The following is a 21,000-nucleotide window of genomic DNA, read 5'->3' as shown; positions in this document are numbered from 1 at the left end:
AAACACTCTGCAGATGATCTGCTCTAGAGACGTCTCCACCTCTGCATGTCTCCTTTCCATTCATTCATTAAATCAAACTCAAGTCACACCACAGTAATTACAAAGAACAACAGGATCACTCTGTGTTGTTGTTTCCTGGCGTGAAAACTGTGTTTCAGATGTTGCCATCTATCATCAGTCTTTGTTTGGCTTTGGTTCCATAGTTCCTGGAACCTTCTGGTCGAAAAGGCCTAATAGTTGTTTTAATGTGCTTCACCAGTTTATACAATCTTTCACTCTTTGTGGTGCTATCTGTTTTTTTTTTTTTATCTTTGCTTCTCCACCACCAGTTTTGATCTCTGTATTCTTTTGTCTTTGACAGTACATTGATGTGAGGGTGGGGCTGGGATTAACATTAGGTCAATATAAGTAACATTGAGCTAGTCCTCCCACACCACTGTACACCCTCGCACTTTGTGACTCTTTACACAGCCGCCCCTGTAGGGGACCTTGACATGGGCCGCCTCATCAACCAATCAGCTGTGTTTTCTGCTTAAGAGCAGGAGTGGATATACGAGTAGCCTCATAAATCATTCACGTGTTAACAAATCTGTGGTGTTCATTGGCTGAGTGGTTGGGATCAAATAGGCCAAGCTGGGTCGGATATGAGCTTGTTTACAGTCACTGTCACTTGTCAGTCTAACGCACTATACACAGCAGAACACTTATCTTATGCTATGCATTACAGTCCATTACCCGCCGCTGTACGGCACACTCCAGTTTCCCCTTCAGTTTAAATAGCAGCCTTGAGGCAGGTGTACTGTCACGCATGCCGCTGTCTTTCAAGTGGACGTGGTTTTGAACAAAGGTCCTTGGACTGGCTGCGTAATTCAAGAGCAATGGAAAAAATGCCCGCGATCATACCACCCGTGTTCTGAAGCATCTCTTACTTTTCCGTGGCTGGTGAATATGTGGTGTGGAGTGAACTCCTCCAGCTGTGTGAGTGATCAAGGGACTGAGGGAAAGAGTGGGACAACTTCTTTCTGAGTCACACACAGACACATATACAGAGCCCACATTGTACCTGAATTTGCCAGCTTCACACTGATTGATTTCTTTTTTACTGTGTGTGCGCGTGGGTGTTTGTTTATTTCCTCGTGCGGTTCTGTGCATACCTGCCTGAGTGTGGTTGTCTTTTTTTGCCTGTATGCATTCCTGTGTCATCTGTGTCATCTGATTGTGTGTTTGTGTGCTGTGTTCCCTCCTCCACAGTTCGAGGGCTGTAACAAAGCGTTTTCACGTTTGGAGAACCTGAAGATCCACCTGAGGAGCCACACAGGAGAGAAGCCGTACCTGTGCCAGCACCCCGGCTGCCAGAAAGCTTTCAGCAACTCCAGCGACCGCGCCAAGCATCAGCGCACTCACCTGGACACGGTCAGAAACTAAGTCTCTGCTCTGTCTCACCTCCCAATGTTTCACCAGAGTAGATTAATGTTTAACATGTCTCAGGCCAACAGTTAAAATAGTCCGGGTGGTCGGTCTCGAGCAGAAAGGGTGGGTGCATGAAATTATAGACTGAAGTGTTTGCATTTTTCAGATACAGGCTGCATTTACTTCCTATAAAATCCACTCAGGGATTAAATTATATGTAAATTAAAAAGAGAATAGTTGTGGAATAACTGGCACTGACTGTCCCCTCAGCATCAGTGTGGGTGTGTATCGTTGAATAAAGCTTTACTCATACTGCACTTCTATGCCAACATGAAAAACTGCCCTGCCATCCAGGCCTCAGTGCCTATTTCCACGTCTTGACAGTGTTAGACTTTAATTTGCTGTCAGTCAGTGTGGCATTCTCACTCTCTCTACACTGGCAGTGACATGCCACAGATCATTAAATGATCAGTTCCATTAGGCTGAGTCGCAGCTCAGGCCATAACGGACTTGGATTGGAGCTGTGAGCTCAGACAGAGCTTCGCCTGTTTCTCTGACCTGTGGAGAGGGAAGGAAAGGTTGAGTCAGCCATTGCTGCCACTCGTCATGTCTCAGTAACCCCACCAATACCCACTTTATCACCATGCGCACGCCAACACAGCTAGGGAGTAAATAAGTTGTTTTGTTCAAATTATGTACTTAAGTACAGTTGAGGTATTTGTTTCCTCTGCTATTCCAGGGAACTTTTCACTTTTCTCCTCTGCATTTTAATATAATTTCTGCTTTATATCACACTCCTCCAATTTAAACACCTCCAGGTGATATTTTTATTCCCTGTATATGTTACTGGATACTCAAAAAAGACACAAACACAAGCACTTACCATCTTTAAACTGTAGATAGAAATTAAGGGCATTATATTGGGTAGTGATAGAGTCGTTAAAAAGTCTATTGATTTAATCAGTTGGTGAAATCTGTGTGCATGTCAGTCCAAATTCTGAGCAAATGCTTTTTGTTCTGCCACCAGAGAGCCACATCCAGTCAAGCCAATAAAATTTTATTTTTATAAGTCTACCTTAAATTGCACATTTGTCTCGAGAGGGCCTTACAACCAGAACATCACAGCATCCTCGACTCGGATAAGAATAAACTTGGAGAAAACTTGGAAAAAATGGAGAATTAGAGATCCCTGAAGGACAGACAAACATGCGATATAACTAAAAAATTTATGTAAATAATGGGGACGAAAGACATTTATTTTTCAAATGTCTCAAAGACTATTTTGTAATCCTTAAATTGTTAACAGGTTATTTTTAACTTGTATGGCAGCAGTGATCTTGTAACAGAGATTAGTGTTGAATGTTGGAAAATACTCGTCACTTCTCAAGGTGATTTGGTGGATTCAGACTTTACACTGCACCGCAAAACAGGAATCAGATTTATTTTTTACTCAGTAAACTCTTAAATCTTGAACTTTTTTCTAAAGTTCTGTTGAAACACAATTTAATTTTAGCAGTATCCTTATAGTATCTACACTTCCAGCAGATTAGCCCCCTGTGTTCCTTTACTGGCCAGCCACCAATGCTCTTTGGTCCATGTAGTAATAAATCATTCAGTGTTTTTAACTAAGCAGAAATTTGAATGCAGGCTTGTGTTTTTCTATCAGTTATTGATTTTCTTCCAACACCCACTCTTTCCACAGTAGGACAAATGATACAGCTAATCTGGGACCCTGATGCTTATGGCTTCACATTAACACCCTGCTAAGGCCTTTTCTGCGCCTGCCTAGCTGCCTGCGCTGCCAAAAACACTTTGGGGGGAAAATCGTTCTCAAGCTTTAATGATATTTATTCTACACAGAAGTCATGCTTGATTTTTTTTTTTCCTTACTGAGGGTTCGGCGATGTATTGGGTGCATTGCTTGGCAAAACAAACATGGCAGAGATGAGTGGCACTGTAAGCACCTTGGAATAACAATGGATTATTTACAGAGAAGGTTGAGGTATGGAGGCAGAGCTAATAAAGACGCGTATCCCCTTACACTTTAATGGGCAACCTATATTCGAGGATGAAAAAAAAATTGCAGTGAGGGGAAAAATCCCTCAATCAGCGAGCTACATGCTATGTTTGCTTGGCTAATGAGGGGAATGTGAAATGACGAGGAAACTCCATGACAGTGTAGTCATTTTACGGATTTCATTTCTGTTACACTAATCTGCCTACATCTCTCTTTATGACCAATCTGCATGTCAGCACACACACTAATGTACAGATTGATGGTATAGAGTACCACTAAACATTAGATCCTATAATAGGTCTGTTTTCATGTGATGCAAAAAAATAAATTCAGTGTAACACACACAAATGTTAGCTGACTATTCAGCAATTATTTATTATTATTAATCATCCATTATCAGTGTTTTCAGTACCAGGAGAGTGAGGTTTCATTACTGAAGAGAGAAGAAAAAGTGAAACATAACACAGACCAACCAGATGAAATCATAATGATAAAACACAATTCTGATATTAAAATGTTTTACAACTGATTGTCTTTTCTTTTCATCCTTTTTCTGCTCTTCCTTTTACTTCAAATTATGTGTGTTTCTCAGCTGAAAGGTAGGACTTTAACTTTGCCTTTAATTCAACACATTTCAAACTTAATGTGTATTGATTTTGCTCCTTAATTTCTCAGTTCCTCTCATGTCTTCTTTAATAGCTGCCCTGCTTTTTTCCTCTGTTGGCGTCTTCCTTATATTAAAGCTAATTCAAATGTATTTCACTCTTAAATCTGATGTGAGATATTTTCTCTCTTCTCATAGAAACCATATGCGTGTCAGATCCCCGGCTGTACCAAGCGTTACACAGATCCCAGCTCCCTACGCAAACACGTCAAGATCCACTCAGCCAAAGAGCAACAGGTGCGTAGAAAGGTAAGATACTCTGTGCAAGAGTGGGAAGGAAAAACTATGAAAAGACTTCATGTACTTGGTGTTGTCAAATAGTAAGAAAAAGGCATGTTTCCAAAAAGGAACTAAAATTCTGTCATGTCTCACCATATGACATAAGTTTTTTTTTTTATTTTTTGGGCATTGAATAAAAGCAAGTGGAAGTTACTAAACCCAAACTTTATGTCTATAATAAATTAATTAAATACTTAGATTTTTTTGAAAAAAAGGAGTTAAAAAAAGGAATATTATTAGTTATGGTTCATTCTGCATTAAAAAAAATGTCAGTAGGCATACTGTATGTATGGGTGGCTTTGCCTGCATGGACTGCAACACAGCTGCTACAGTATACCCTGCTCAAGAGCTACTGTGCATCTTTTTCTTGGTAAACTTCCAGTATGAACTGATTTAAGTCAATACGGTAGGGCTGCAGGTTTTACAAACAGACCACTTTATGTAATCTGCCCTGGTCTGATCTGTATTATCCACAGATCTATCTCATTGGTTTCATTTAGGGGTTGGGAGGCCGGGGGCGGACTAGAGGGGTGTCTCTGAGAATCGTTTCCCCAACAATAGATCAGGTTTGACCACATTTCATCATGTTCATGGTCAAAAGCCCATTCTTTCCCTAACTGGAAGCGGGTAAATAACAGAGAGAATGGGCTCATTGTTGTGGAAGGGGCTGGATAGTGGCAGGCTGGATGATGTGTTCCTTTGCTTAGCATCGTAAAGGGAAACACATGTGTACTTGTAGCATTGTTAATAAGCTGTAGTGTAGAATACCCCAGTGGCCAGATGTTATGGACAAATGTCAAACAAATGCTCTTACTCCACTCTTGGAGCAGGCCCGGAGAAAAACTGTTAGGAGTGTTGCTGTGAGGAAAACAGAGCCCCAGTTACACGTGATGAATGTTTCGCAGGGCACTCATAAGGCTCTCCCAGGAGCACACGCACATACACATTTACTGACACACAGCATCTGATCAGAACTTGTGAAATCATAAAGTGGATGATGCCAGCATGTTGACAAGTGCCATTAGTTGTGATATCAGCGGCCAAGAAGGCAGAAGTTCTTAAAAGATGTAAGTCACGCACAGATTAAATTGTTATCTGTCCACTTGGTTCATTGCTGTCGATGAAATGTATGGGAAAAATCTGAGTTTAAGTAGATTGTTGTGATAATGCAGAAGAATGTTTCCACCCACGGTCCAACCACAAAATCGAAATGTGGAATTGATTTTCATGGAATAACAAAGGCTGGATTAGCGGATATATGGACAGACAGGCAGACATAGGGAGAAAGACAGACTCATTGAAAGCGTATGAATGATGATAGAGAAAAGAGCTTGGTTGACGGCACTGACCTTAGCCATGTGAAACTGGAGCGCCTTCCTTCAACGATACACTTGACTTGCACTGGTCCAAATGACTCAGAGCAGCACTCCCAGGTTTTTATGCCTCTTGGCATCATAAGGTTATCACTTCTTACTATTATATACTCCGGTAAAAAATATGTATTAGTCAAGATAATATCAACAACACAGCATGTTGACAGAAAGAAAACTTCATCTATGTTTAGTTTATATTTTGATTTTATGATAAACTGAACCCACATATATTGGATTCAGAGCCAGATGAACCAGATGAAGTTCAAATCTAGCCAAATTATAACACGTGTTTACTAAATGTAGATTTATGCATTACTGAATTAAAACAGGATAAGTTTTCTTTATGAATAAAGCATTACATAAATAAATACAAAAATAAAACAATACACTAATTAAATTAGGTTTCACCAAACAAATTTTCTAACAAAGTTAGTTTTGACTAAATATTTACACATAGTAACTACAGGGCATAAGTGTAATGTAGCTAACTGACCCAGCTGACAAAGCTAACATTAGCTTGCTAACATATGGCAGCTGAGCCATTTAGACTGAGGAGTAAACAACTCTTTAATATGGTCAGTATATATCAGCCCTAACACTTGGTGAAAATGCTGTTTAATAATTATATAAACTGTGTACATTTTAAATTACATTTCCTAAAAATACACAACATCCCTCAAATAACAAAATGTTCTGCCAGTAATGACTAAATGGCCAAACATGTCACTCAGTGCAACATTGTGGCTTACTCATGTGTTGTATTAGTTTGTGAACAATGGAGGTCTTTGGGTTAGGGTTGACTGGGGTGAGCTATATCAGGCTTTTGCTGCAAAGGCAATACTTGGGGTTAAATTATTTTTAGTTTTGGGTTCATCGGATTTGTTGACAATAAGAAACCAGTCATAACCTTTCACTCACAGATGAATAGCAAATATACTGTAGTGAGCAGATCAAGTCCACTGCTATTGTTTTTCCATAACTCCTCATCTAATACTTGGAGTAAAGCAGATGCCAGATACCTTATTGGTAGATTCCTCTTGTCTCCAGTCATTGTCTTAATGTAATTCTGGCTTGACATGTTTCATTTCATACTGTTGGCTTAAAATTACTGTTTTCCACACACTTCAGATTATTAGCTATAGCGCTATCTTGATCCCTGTGTTGGCTTTTCAGGATCTTTGAAGGTAAATCTCCTGAGGAAAGAACAAGATGTGGTTGTTAGTACAGTCCTGGTGTGTACCTCAGCAACTGTTATGTTTTATTACAGTGAAATCCACTGATGTATACAACAGAGGTCAGCTGTTCCACTGATCCATAAGACAGATGTCCCATTTCTCCAACTGACACAAGTTTCCTTAAGTTTAGGTTTCTTCTGCGTGGCGTGTGATCGACTCTGAAGCTAAAATGTGTCTTCAGTTGCCCCCATTACTGTTGGCAGGGAGAGAAACAGAAGCAATCTCACTTTGGCTCTGAGTTGGTACAGGGATCACTTACTCATAATGTCCAAAGCCAACGAATGACTCAAAAAGGAGCGTATGATCTCTCCTCTAGTTCCCTCTGACTGACAATGTATTCTCATTTGCTGAGTTACTGTTTCAAATTAACAGGACAATCACATTATTGCAAAAGCAGAAAACACACACCCCACATTTGGTCCAACCTACAAATAGACAAAGCTGAAGCTGTGTTTTGGTCTTAGGTTGTGTAATCTTGCAGAGCAGATGGTGTTCTCTCTAAATGACTCAACATAACTTCTTGTAATTGATTAATGTTATGTTATTGTAATCTTTGTGATTGACAGCTTCGGCCCTGCCCTCACCTGGAGCAGGATGTCCTGAGTGACTGTTTATCCATGCAGCACCTTCAGAGCTCCACCTCCTCGCAGCACCTCTACAATGGCAAAGATGGTCGTTCTCCTGGACTGGGCCAAGACATCTTCACAGGTGCACACAGGATGCTGCTCTGTCATCCAACACCCTGACAATGTAGCCTTAGAGAAGCATTAAACACAGAGTTTGTTCATTCTTCTGTTAGGGGTTTCTCAATCAAAACAATAACAAAAGATGGAGTTGGATGACGTTGTGAAGTAGTGTGGGGTTGTGGGAGTTGTTGTCTTCACCGCTAATGTCATCAACTCCTCACGGTTTGGATTCGTTCAGTGTCAGTCGTTCAGGAGGTTTTTACCTGGAGCTGAATTATCTCCTGAAGTCTCCTCCTCTAGAAAACAAAGAGACCTGGTGATTATAACCGTTAAAAAGACTGAATAAAGCAGTTTCACATTAAAAGTCAGTGTTTTGCTCACACAGGACATCAGGGAAGGGTTGAGAGCTGAGACTGCCACTAACCTTTGTTTCATTTGTTTCCCTGATAATTTATGATCCAGATGTTCAGGAGGTTTTTAACAGCAGCGAATCATCTACAGAGTTGTCCTTTTGTCCTTAATTAAAGGACCAGGGAATTTAAACCAATAGAAACACAGAATAACACCTTAAAAATCAGTGATTCACCCACACAGTTCAGCGGACACAAGACAAGACTTTGATACTGGAAGCCGAGCTGCCTAACACTTACTTGGCTTTTTCCTCTGATAACTTAAGATCCAGATGTCTGATGACTAAAATCCTTCATCCGGTTAAAATATGTAGTTGAAAACGACCATGGTGTCAAAGATGTATGGCTTAAAACTGGATAAAAGTCAATTTGGAGCTTCTGGCAGGCAACCACAACACTGATGCTTGCGCATAGGGGATATGCCGTCATTGACAGGCGACCAAATGAAACGGACTATTACCGTAATTGAAATCATGTATTCATGTAATCGCTTGAAACATTTGGAATAATGTAAGTACACACCTCAGTGTCTGGTCATTAATCATTTGCTCTTTAACTTGAACACAACATGTCATATTACACCAGTAATAGCATTATCCTCCATGATTGAGCAATTCAAAATGTGAGTGCAAGAGTGTGGTTGTATCTCCAAATATCGATGGCCAGGGAGTATTTGTTCCAAAACAGAAGAACAGGCCAGCAAGTGAGGTCTGACCGCCAGAAATTATGACACCTGGCAAAGCAATCACAGAGTCATTGGTGGTAATCAACAGCCATGTCAACATTCCTGCAGATGTATTATGGTCATTTTGTACTTTCAGGCAGTAAAAATCATACTTACGACGCCTTTGGTCAAATATAAACAAATTACACCACTATAATTTATCTGTAATTGCTTATACACATTTTATATAACATTTTAGTGGCTGGACTGTACTGGGTTACTTAGGTTTAAATGTTACAACCTTGCACTTTTGTTTGTTTGGTGTGTATTTCATAACCATATCATGTTAACCTGTCATCTTGTCATGCAAAGACTGCAAAAACCATTAGCAACAGCTTCAGGCGGAAACTTTTACTCATCACATGTGGGTTTTAAACTTCCATTTTTCTAATTGATGAATTTGACCGTCACCAAAAGTCAACACCACACTGGATTGGGAACAAGAGAGAGATAAATAGATTATAACAATCTTAAAGACAAGAAAGATGCCCCGCAGCTTCCTCAGTTTATGGACACATCTGTCCTTGTTTTCTTCCTGTACCCCGTCCAGCCTCCCCGTTGCTTTCTGTTATTGTTGCTGGAACTCTGCGCACCGTTTGACGACTGTGAACGCTCAACTTGTCTTTGAATGTCGAACCGGGCCTCTGAGTCTTGGCTTTTTACCCTCGGCCTCCCTCTGCGTCTGAGTGGATGTTGCTTGCTCTCTTGTTTTAAATGGTTTAAAGCCCTGAGGAGCACTCTCATGAGCTAATGCCAAAGCGCTCAAGGGTGCAGTGTTTTTCAAGGCCAGCAAAGATGTCGCAGGTTGGCATTCAGGATCTCCATTTACATGAATTTCACTTTGTTCTGGGGCCAATAGGATGCATGGAAGAGGTGGAGCAAAGTGGGCAGCCATCCCATCATTAACACTTGTGGAGCAGAAAATGACTCATGCTTCCAGTCAGAGCTGAACTTGTTTTCCTGTTCACTGGTTATAAGTCTGCTCTTATTCACACGGCTGCAGTGAGACTTATGAGAAGCCCCATTCTGTTTTATTGAGCATAATTAGAGTGTTCCCTGATTAACCAGAGGAAGGACTCATCATAGTTTAGTGCAGAGGTTTACACGTTCCTGCTGTTTTGCTGAATGGCCGATACACCTCTCCATCTCCTTCTCACACAGAACTTTCTTTCTGAGCTCGCCCAGATGCCTTTCCGCAACATCTTCAGAACATAATCCTTCTCTAGCTCTTAAAGTCTGCCATCAGATCCTCTCTGTCTCCCTCTGAAGGAACTACCGATGAAATTGAGGCAATCACGGCCATTATTTGTCGACTGTTTTGCCGCTCTGGTAGCAGATGTTGGGGCTAAAGGGGAAAACATTTAAGGTCTGTGACTGATGATTTGGGGGGTAATGAATCAAGTTTGTAACCATTTCAGAGTGCTGTCAGATCGGGCCTCGGCATGCTTCCATTTGAGAACAGCTGGGCCTGGAAACAGCAAAACCAGGAGCACTGATCTTTTCTTTTCCTTTTATCTCTTCCTGTCTTCCCCTCTCATTGCTGGTTAACGGCACCGGACAGTCAGCGCGAAGCTCTCCTCGTGGATGCTGGGAAAGAAATCTGCCGACAAACACGGCAGAAGATGAAGAGAGTAGATTTACTGTGTTGGGAGAACAAGTAGAGATCACGTTCAGTTTCTCTTGGTGTCAACAATATCTAGTTCTTGACCGTACTATTTTTTCCCTCTGGAGCAACATTTTCAAATGTTGATGGAGCTAAACCACTGGAAAATTCAAAGTAAGGTTTGACAGATCAGAAGCAGTTGCAACAGACTCACAGAGTGAAATGTCTAAGTTGAGCCAAAGTGGTAAATATACTGATTCGAACTTCTGAAATGTTAAGATTTACTATTTTTTCTGTGTTATATTTTTATAAAATGATTACGTTTCATTTTTAAAATGTCGGTTGGACAAAACAAACAATTTTAAGTCATCCCTTGGGCTTTGGGAATTTTGAGATGGGCATAATACAGTAAAAAATTAAATAAAACGAAATAAAACACAAGTCAATAATAACAATCATTAGTTGCAGCCCTCGTTTTCAGGGCATTCTGGATAAAAAAAAAAAAAAGGATCATTGTTTGCAGCTGGCAACAAGAAGCCAGCATCAGTAGAAAATAACGGCCTCCTACAGACTGCTGCATCAACAAAATATTAATCAAATGTAATTTAAAACTCAGTGATTGAATAGTGAAAGACATGTTGCACATTATGGAACAGAGTCATAAAGTTATTCCATTCTCTGGTGGTAAGAAGATTTAAAAGAAATCATATGGATACAGTAGATGTGCACATTCTGAAACACATCACATATACTGGACGCTCCCAGTTAAATATACAGCTGCATGTGCTCTCATAATCATAACCATGACACACACACACACACACACACACACACACAAAACAGAGGCTATCCAATAACCTTACTCCCCCTTTTAAATGCCCTACTGTTCACACACATGCAACATTTTAGTTTATTATTGTGTTATAAGAACAAACAGTTTAAAGGACAAACAAGGCCAATCCCTGTGGCAGGACAAACAATGTACCCCAAATTACAGACGGCGCAAACACAGAACATTTTATTTTACAAAGCTCTCTGATTGGATGAAGGTTGTCAAAACAAAACCCTGTTGCCATGAAAGGGCGTTTAATTTGCTCAAAGGAAAGATGGAACGCAGGGCCCTCGGGTTTATTTGGCACATTTACTGAATTAGCTTTGTTTGTCTTTCAGGCCTGTACACTGGCTCCAGCACCCCCCATCACAGCGCCTCAGTGGAGCTCCTCTCCCCGAACCCCAACCCCGTCTCCGCCACTGACCTGCCCGCACGGCAACACAGACTAGACCGGGACCTCGGCAGCCCTCATCACCTGTCCCCACTGACTGCCATGGACAGCACGAGAGACGGGTGAGTCGTGCGTGGACGTGTTACATGGATGTACCAAGATGTTGAGATGTGTCATACTTTAAAACTCTGTGTCACTGGTAAGGGTGGGAAAATTGGAAATGTGTCAGCAGGGCAGTAAAAATAAACATTAAATGTGATTAGTTAGTGGAAAATTCTGCAAACAGTCATATGTAAGGCTTTGTCACAGTAAAGTCAAAAACCTCAGTGGACAAAGATGAATCATGAAAGGCTTTTTTCCAAATTTACTGTCACATACACTGATCCACATATGTATCCTCACAAATACACAAAGGTCAAAAACTTTGCAAAGCACAAACTTTCTTCCTCTACTAAACATCACGCTGATATTATCATTATGATCACACTTTTCACCCTTTGTTTCCATTGTTTTTCACCTATTTATTATCCTGAATCCGGGGCGAACTGCAGGGCAAACCCACTTAGCTCATGTTAGGTTAAGCCTCTCGGTCCTGCTGACATACCCATTTGGCTTTCTTACTGGAAACAAACTCAACTCTACAACCCCTAAGACATGCCTCAGGGGAAGAGGGGCTGTGCTGGTCACCACAGGGTCAACGGGACACATCACCAGCTCTATTTCTGACACTGGAGTCAGTGTTCATAAGGTCCCCCGTCTCTACTGGATACAATAGCATCAGCATGATGACCAAACCGCTTGGCTGGCCATGATTCAAACTTTAATGACAGTAAACTGACGAAGCAGCGTGATAGTATCATTCTCTGATGTTTGTGCTGTGAGTTGTTTTACCCTCAAAGGACGAAAATCAACAGACTGTGTCTGAGAAGAGAAAGGTTTCGCAAACCGTTCATTTTGTACAAATCGACTGTAGGTACTTACGTTGTGTAGACCATCAAATACCATTAGGCACTTGATCTATTGATGGGTCATACAACCAACAATGAACTGTATTATTGGTAAATTATACCATCTCAAAAGATGATACATCTTCCAAATAATTGTGAAAATAAGTACATCTGGTGATACTTTAAAAGAGAAAGCAATAAAACTGGGGATGATTTAGTAATATTTAGTAAGTGTTGCCAGTATTGCTACATCTTGGCAAAGAAGAAAATGTATTTGTATTTACTTGACTATGATGAGAATACACATACAATTAACTCTTCTGAAACACATTTTTACTGGGCTGCCTCTTACATTAGATACCAACAAATTCAAGAGACTGCATAGAAAATCTGCAGCTTGTAGAGGTACAACTGCCTTGCTCAGGGACACTTCAGCAGGGACGTACAGCTTTTTCCCTGTATCTTGGTTGTTCTTCCCCTGTATGTGTGTGTGTGTGTGTGTGTGTTTGTGTGTGTGTGTGAGAGGCACAGAATGGTTCCTATTAGTGCCGATGATTTCCCCAGAGAGCCGGCAGAGCAGAGTTACAGAGCCCAAGTGTCGTCACGAGGCACAGTGTGTACTGTACTAAACAATGTGCCGAAAACCAGGGAGGTAGTGAAGGAAAACAGTCTTTTACAGTTTAATAACATTGAGAAAGAGTGGATGGAATCATGCATCATAAACCCTGTGTTACAAAAGTGATCATGTTACGTAAACATGCTTTCCTTTAACTCTGTGGTCTGCTCTTTGGGTGTTGGTGTGTGTATATACACTTTTATGGGAGTATATACAGCACAGGCATATGACACAATGAGGTTTGATGGCTTTCTTACTCTGAGAGCCGTGCATGCATCTGTACCCATGTGTGTCTCTGTGTGTGGGAGTGTGTGTGAGTGAGAGGAGTTTACATATAGTAATCCAGGAAACACACATGATTGCATGTGATTGGGGTGTGAGGCGCAGCAGACCGGTCGACTTCCAGCACAAACAGTGCATCAGGGCCGGCGCGGTTGAACCGCGTGGATGTAAACGTCCGAGCGCCGCTCAGAGACGTCAGGTCGGCCTGGAAGCATCTGGAAGGTGATGTGTTGTTTCAGGCTTTGAAAGCAGGAGAGCGCTGTTGAAATTACCTTGTGGTTTCAGTGCCTCTTTCTCAGCAGCATGCACAATTACCTGTGTGGGGAAAGAAATGGAAAGTGAAAAGGACCTGAGTAGGGGATGCTGTAACAGTGGTTACACAGGCAGGGGGACATATTGGATCTGAGATGTGGGTCTGTTCCTTTGGGTACTTGATGAGGAACATCTGACCATTGTGCATGTGTGTGTATGTGTGTGCAGCACCCTGAGAATCACCTTTTTTCCTTACATATGTAACTTAAGTGCACATTATGTCAGTAATCTCCCTGTTCGTGTATATCTTTGCTTTCCCACCTTAAGCTCCTTCATACTTGTGACAACACTGCATTGAAATTGCAGCAATTTCCAAATTTGCAGATTTCATCAAATCAAGATGTTTGACCTAAACGCGCTCATGAATGCACACACACACACACACACTGCTCTGCTCTATCTGTTCATCATGCCATATAGACGGAGGGCGGGGTGAGGAGTCAAAAAGTGAGTTGTGGCAGGACCTACAACTAGCCGGGCATAAAACGTCTACTTACATTTGCCTGAAGATGGAGCATTTGATTTACATGTTTAAAGCCTTGAGTATACAGGCTGCTGCCAAAGTCAATATCAGCGCCACACTTGTTTTTCCCAAACGGTTTAGCAGGACATTAAACATTTTGACAAAATTATCAAACTAACCTGCCTCTAGTGTGGCAGCCTCTGACCTCATAGCTAAATGTGTTTACTCTGGCTCAAATGGGCCATTTATGCTCCTTTTACTTAGTAAATACCAGTGTCATTTTTCTGAAGCTAATATTAAAATATGCCAGTTAAAACACATTTGGTGATCGGTGTGATCAGAGTGTGAGTGTTTGTGTGTAGGGCCGCTCTCATAGAGATGGCTGTTCTACTGTGGTGGCCTGTGCTCACAGAGAGATGGGTGGTAAATGTTGTCATTCAGTGCTTCAGCCATATGTGGTTATATAATTGGAGAGGGGAGACTCTACCGCCTTTACCTGAGTATTGATATTAGAGCCCCTCTGCAAATATTATAAATACTGAGTTGGTTTGATACCTTGGCAGTGATTGACACAGGCTAATTGAATTACGAGTGACGGCAGAGACGGCACAGAGCTACATTAAGAGTTCCTGCCCTGAAGGGGGACGTTCACAGCTCGTAACTCTACACTGTCTGTCTTCCAGCCATTATCATTCTCCAGCCATCCAGAAAATGAGTGTCAATCTCACAACCAAAACAAAAACATTTTTGAGGTAGTCGCTCATGTTAGCTTGTGGTCATTCACTCATTTTGTGGTGCTCACTTAATAACATATAGTCCTCAATTAACCCAACTACACAAACAGTTAACTCAAAGAAAAACATTTGGATGATTTACTGTCAATAATTCCTCCCAGAAGGATGGTGATTAAGGATGGATCCTTTTTGTTTGGGGCAGTTATCTCTCAGAGAGTAACAGAGAGTTTCCAGGGCCCCAAAAATATCCTGAGCACTGGCTGTGCTCTTCACACTGGGGCCTTCGGGGCTGGCTTAGCTTTAGCTTAGCTTTAGCCAGGATGCTGTAGTCTGTCTCTCAAGCACAGCTTTAACTTGCTAACCAGAACCAGAAGTGTTCCCACCGATCTGCGCCAAAGAAGCCCCTGTCATCCATCAGCAGGGCTTAACGGTCGGCTACAGGAGGGGGAGATGAGAGGGCAGGCAGAGGGTGTTTGTGGAGAATGTAGGCTCTGTACAGGACAGGGTCTGATCCCTGCTCCCTAGTGGGACAGTTAGCTTCAGGTGAAGGAAGACGAACGAGGAGCAGAGCAGGACTGCTCATGAATCTTCAGGTTTCTTTCCATCCCATCATGCCTCCATGCAGAGAGCCAAGACTGCAAAGGCAGTTTCTAAGACGTAATGTTTCTGGACCATAGTTGCACTCCAGTAGTGATGACGTCCATGCCCACATACCTCAATACAAGTCATTTTGCCTGGGCTTGTGTGGCGTCAGAGCAGCATCAGACAGCCCAGGTTGGAGTGGCCTTTTTATTTTGTTGTAAGGCTGGAGTTCAGCCAAGGACTTCACAGAAAAATTCACTGAGTCACTCAAGTCGAAGTCATTGACCTAGTGTCCATTAGAGTAAGCAAAGGGTGAGGTCTCAGAAACCATTCAGCCCCTCATTCCCTTTAAAAACAACCTTACACTAAGATTTCTTTCCAACACAATCTTCATACAATATAGTCAAAAGTTTACATCATTCTGCAATGGTAGTGCATATTTTACATATCTCTCCCTATTCTCCATAACCTCCATAACCTCTTGACCTTCACTGTGTTCATAAATTTTAGCCTCAACTTAAAATCCCCTCTGACTCTACCTTCAGGAATTAACAGGTCAATGGTCAAATCACTCTCACTGTTGCGGAACAGGAGTGGGTGGGCTGTCTGGAAAAAGTAGAGTGGAGCAGGATGGTCAGTGAAGATGAATATCAGAGGGGGGATTAATGAAGCATATGAAAGATTCCCATCATACCTCAAGCTTGAGTAGCTAGCAAGCTAGAGACTAGCGAGAGCACAGCCGGGGGCAGCTGGCAGTGATTAGCTTATGATTCACTTTAGCTGCACATAGAGGCAGCTCGTAAAAATATGAACAGTATAACTGTTTCCTGAGTTTGTGCTGACAGCAGCTCCTGGGGGAATGCTGCTCTCTGCAGGAACACATGGCCACGCACTGGGCCTGTGCCAGGCCGTGGATTAGCCACGCTCGCTAACAGCTAGCTTCTCCAGAGCTGGACTAACACAAGGTGTCACACAAGCTTCCTCAATTTTGTGGAACATGGACATGGAGTTCAAGTGAAGTCCATATACAGTTAAGAACTTAAATGTGATACCTACATGAGCATTTTCAAGATGACAAGAAGGGCCCCAGAGTGAAAAACTCCAAACATTTCCCCAATCTGTTCTTACCTCCTGAGGCATCACCTCAGTTTCAAGTTGTTTTGATTGGCTAATCCCGCAGACCTTGGAACTTGGAACATCCCTCCTTTGCATCAAAGCTTTTAACAATGGTGGAGAAAATGTTCAGATCTTTTACTTAAGCAATGCCACATGATAACAATACTCTATTACAAGTTCTGTGTTTATAATTTTACTTGAGAAAAAGTACAAAAGTATTGGCTGCAAAATATACTAAATATTTCACAAATAGTTAAATTGCAGCTGGTCAAAGGAAACTTCTTCTAATTACTTGATGTACTATTGGGTAGTTTATTTAGTAAAAAAATGTACCATATTTTATCAGCTGAACATTTGTTTTGTATGTAAAATCTGCAGTGTAACCAGTTATAGTTGTCAAATGCAGTGGAGTAAATAGTACAATATTTCCCTCTGAGGTGTATTGGAGAGGAAGTAGAAAGTTGAAATACTCAAGTAAAGAAAAAAGTAAGTGCAATTATGTAGTTACTTTCCACCACTTAGTATGATGGAAATCCCAGATTACTGCCAAAATATAATTATATGTTCATTGGCTGAAGGCCCATCTCTCCACCAAATTTCATGGCACCAGTTCAGTTTGAGAGAAAGGAGACATACAGGAGCAACAACATGACCTCTCTTATTGACGCAATAAAAAGACGATTCCAGAGTATATTTTTATACAGTTATACGATGATCTCCATTGATAAAAGCAATAACGCAAGGAGCCTGAAGCTGTGTCCTACAGCTAAGTGAAATGTAAAATAAACTTTGGCATTGGCAGGAAAGCTCTGCAGCGTTTTGCATTTTCATTTGCCAAATGCCATGCACGAAGCCACTGCAAGCTACTGAGTGCTGGGTGGGACGGACCTCATGCATGGAGCAGTAGGTCATATAGTAGGCTCCAGCCAGGCCAGCAATGAGCAGTCATCTGAGGGCTCGGCCGCCTCCAGCAACACTCTGTCATCACATTCATATAGTGCTTAGTGCAAACCATATGCTTCCACATAGTAACACAGCAGCAGTTTATGTGTTGGCATTCCTGATATGCAGTCATGAGAGGGTACTAAGTAGCTGCTGAATATTTGAGGGGGAGGTGATTGGCCAGCTCTGTTTTTAAAGGCAGCTCTGTTGGCTATCAATCTGGATTTTTCACCAGATTGCTGTTTCATTAAGTTAATGTCAAATGTACAACATTAAGTCGTTAAATTGTTGGTCATTTTGAGTTTCTTGTTAAATTTCACATTTAACATTTAAGTGTCTGAATAAATACCAGACCTGGTTCTTACTTCTGGTTAAATTTATCACTATGATCTTATGGAGGCTTAACAAGACACACATTGAATATCTCTCTCTGCCTGTTTAAAGTTGTGGTTCTGTGGCCTTTAAGTTAAAGAAATCGTTTGACATTTTGGTAAATATGCTTCCTAAGAGTTTGATGAGAAGACTGATACCACAGCGCATGCTAAATATGAAGCTACAGAGAGAATCCAATGCTCTTAGCTTAGCTTAGCGCACAGGCTGTAAACTGGGGGAAACGGCTAGCCTGGCTCTGACCAAGTTCATAAAAATTTGAAACATGTCTGATTAATGATTATCTCCATTCAGCCAGTCAATTTTACATTTTGGCCTTTTCTGATTTTTGACCAAATAAATAGAGAGATAAATTATAATAGAGATATAATATGGTTGCTGGTTGTTGTTTTTTTTTTTTTACCTTTGGACAGAGCCAGGCCGTTTCACCCTGTTTACAGCCTGTGTGTTAAACTGAACTAACTTTCTCCTGGCTCTAGCCTCACATTGGTTGTACAGACATGTGAGTGGTATCAATTTTCTCATTCAACTCTTGGCAAGAAAAGGAATAGGAGTATTCCTAAAAGGTCAGACTGTTTGTTTATAGTGATTAAATTCAGACTTTTGCCCTGTTATAATTGCTGATGGAAATGTTATCTCAGGCGCTTATTTAGACCTGAGGCAGACACATAAAACCGCCATCACATTTACATAACACAAGGCATATCTCAAAGAGGTGCTACATGTTTCAACAACATAAAAAAAAAAAATGCATGATGTAATTCTACAAATTTGTAGAAATCCCTTCCTCCCTGCACACTTAACAGCAAAGACAAAATTAAGAATAAGTAACATCCGTCACGATCAGCATACTTTTCATGTTAGATGATATGATGTTGTGCAGATCTTGCTCTGAGATGCTGCTGAAAGCTTCTGCACAAGCTCAGCGAGGCATGCTGTAGAGAGTGCATTTCCTTCTGCAGGTTTTTGAGGGGGGAACCAGTTTAACTGTGACGCTAAGTGGCAGAATTACTATCAGCTGCTGTGATTGCAGTATTTCACCATTTGCTATGACGCCTTTGATCTCCAGACTGTGTTTCCCTAGCACACAGTGAGACTATTTTAAAGTTGAGACTGAAGAAATCGTGTATATGCTCTGTTGAAACATCACTTTGCTGCACAGTGTTGTCAAGTTGAAGATTGTGTCCCTGCGATGTGATTTGCCACGGCGGTATCAATTGTCAAATGTATCCAATAACATCTACAGACTTTTACTGAAGTGATCAATATCTACAAAATAAGCCAACATGGAAACCTCAGTTGTTCTCCAGGCTGTTCAAATCCACAAAGTCACAAACATGTAATCTCAATATTCCTTCTCTCAGACGTCATGAATGTAAACATGATTGTGCTTTCTTCTCTCCAGGCCACAAAGCCCGAGGTTACTGCAAATGGTGGGCAGTGTGTGTGTGTGTGTGTGTGTATGTTTGAGAATGGGAGAGGGTGGTTTTATTTGAATGCACACTCTGCTGTTTGTTGACTTAAGATCATAATATGTGGTAGGAGGACGATTACGTGTGGGGAGCCCAAGTTTCCACACGCCTGGACTGTTTCTTCTTCTGCGTGTTTAGAATCACTAACTGCCCTGCTGGGTTCGTCGGATCACATGGTTAGCATGCCGGCGTGTAGCCCTGGCTTTGATTGGGATGTCACGATGTGTGAAGCTGCAGCACTTTATGACACTGTGGACACTGTCAAGGAAGAAATAATGATAGACTGAGAGCTTTAAATGTATTATCTCACCCTATCCCCTCTGTGTCTCCTCCAGGGTGTCGGGTCCCCTCCTGTCTCCTGGGATGAAGGGAACAGGGACGCCTCCTCCTCCTCTGGAGAAACAGCATGTTCACCCTCACCAAAAGCCCTACTCTCATTATCACCATCATCAGTCTGCCAACGACGGTAAGACTGACCCAGACACATCTGTCTGAATGTAACTCATTTGAGGAAATCTGTTTTAGATTGAATTTGAAAATGTTCATTGGCGTTGAAATTTACTTTCCTTAAATTTTTCCTGTGACAGGTGAATCAGCATGTGTAGCCCGTCCGATTGTCTTATATAAGAGTCCTACGAGAGAACTCACAGTGCCAGATGACTTGAATGCACTTCAGATCTGAACAACCCTGTGTCCTCTTTTCAAACGCTTATTGTACCACCAAACCCACATAAAAGGCCTCAGTGAGAGGAAGTTGTCTCTTAGAGCAGCGATACTGCCCTGTGGCTCTGTCAGAGCATTTTTAAGGACAGAGAGAGAGATTAGAGTCGTAGAAACAGAGTGGGGAAAACCACATGCCGGAAGCCTTTTCCCTGCACTGAATTAGCCAACAAAATGCTGGCTCATGTATTCAGCTGTCTCTCAGCGCCCTGACATTGGCAGGCTCAGCTGTCACTCCAGAGCCTTTTTCCTAATGCCTTAAACACTGTTTTCCCTGTAAAGATCTACACATGGACGTCTCTCTAACCGCGCTGTGGTCGAGGAGTTGCGTAAAAGCGCTCCAGGAAAGGCTGCTTTCCCATTATCGTGACTCCTGCGGTCGATTCTGAGTACAAACTGAGACGATGGGGATAAATGTTACATACTATGGGGCTGGCAGAGTTAGCACAAGCACAAATATAGCGTTGTCATAATTTGAGATCCACATTAAGCTTCAGCCGGATGGAGCGGACGCATACTGACCTTGGAAACAATCACCCATAGACGCTGGTGGCAGTTGATCAAGTCTGGCTTCTATTTTTCTCCTCTCTCTCTCTCTCTCTCCCACCCCCACTCTTCAACATCCTCCCTCATTTCCTAGAATACCAAGGCAGCTTTCAGAGCTGCTTCCATTTCGGAGACTCCTACAGGATGGAGCAGACGGTCAGTGGTGTCCACATCCCGGGAGACTCTCACGCCTACACCTCCCATCAGCACAATGGCTTCCACATGTCAACTAGCAACACTGGCTCTGCTGGTGT

The 21,000-nt window shown here is 41.8% G+C and overlaps 1 protein-coding gene across 2 annotated transcripts in view; it reads left to right on the top strand.

Annotated features, from left to right (window-relative positions):
* LOC139627003 (zinc finger protein GLIS1) overlaps positions 1-21,000 on the top strand; it is a 72,564-nt gene that overhangs the window by 49,537 nt on the left and 2,027 nt on the right. Inside the window, exons 5-10 of one of the 2 annotated variants that reach the window (XM_071487597.1) lie at positions 1,252-1,413; positions 4,230-4,328; positions 7,545-7,686; positions 11,572-11,746; positions 19,816-19,946; positions 20,841-20,996. In XM_071487597.1, coding sequence (XP_071343698.1) covers positions 1,252-1,413; positions 4,230-4,328; positions 7,545-7,686; positions 11,572-11,746; positions 19,816-19,946; positions 20,841-20,996 — 865 coding nt within the window. Of the gene's footprint in view, positions 1-1,251; positions 1,414-4,229; positions 4,341-7,544; positions 7,687-11,571; positions 11,747-19,815; positions 19,947-20,840; positions 20,997-21,000 lie in introns of both variants that reach the window. The other variant, XM_071487596.1, reaches the window with a different exon arrangement.

This window comes from Trachinotus anak, unplaced genomic scaffold, assembly GCF_046630095.1.
Source record: "Trachinotus anak isolate AG129_WGS33_773 ecotype Australia unplaced genomic scaffold, CSIRO_AGI_Tana_v1 ptg000010l, whole genome shotgun sequence".
Lineage (NCBI taxonomy): Eukaryota > Metazoa > Chordata > Actinopteri > Carangiformes > Carangidae > Trachinotus > Trachinotus anak.
The sequence above is the reverse complement of the archived record's forward strand: the minus strand, read 5'-3'. Positions and strand labels throughout refer to the sequence as shown.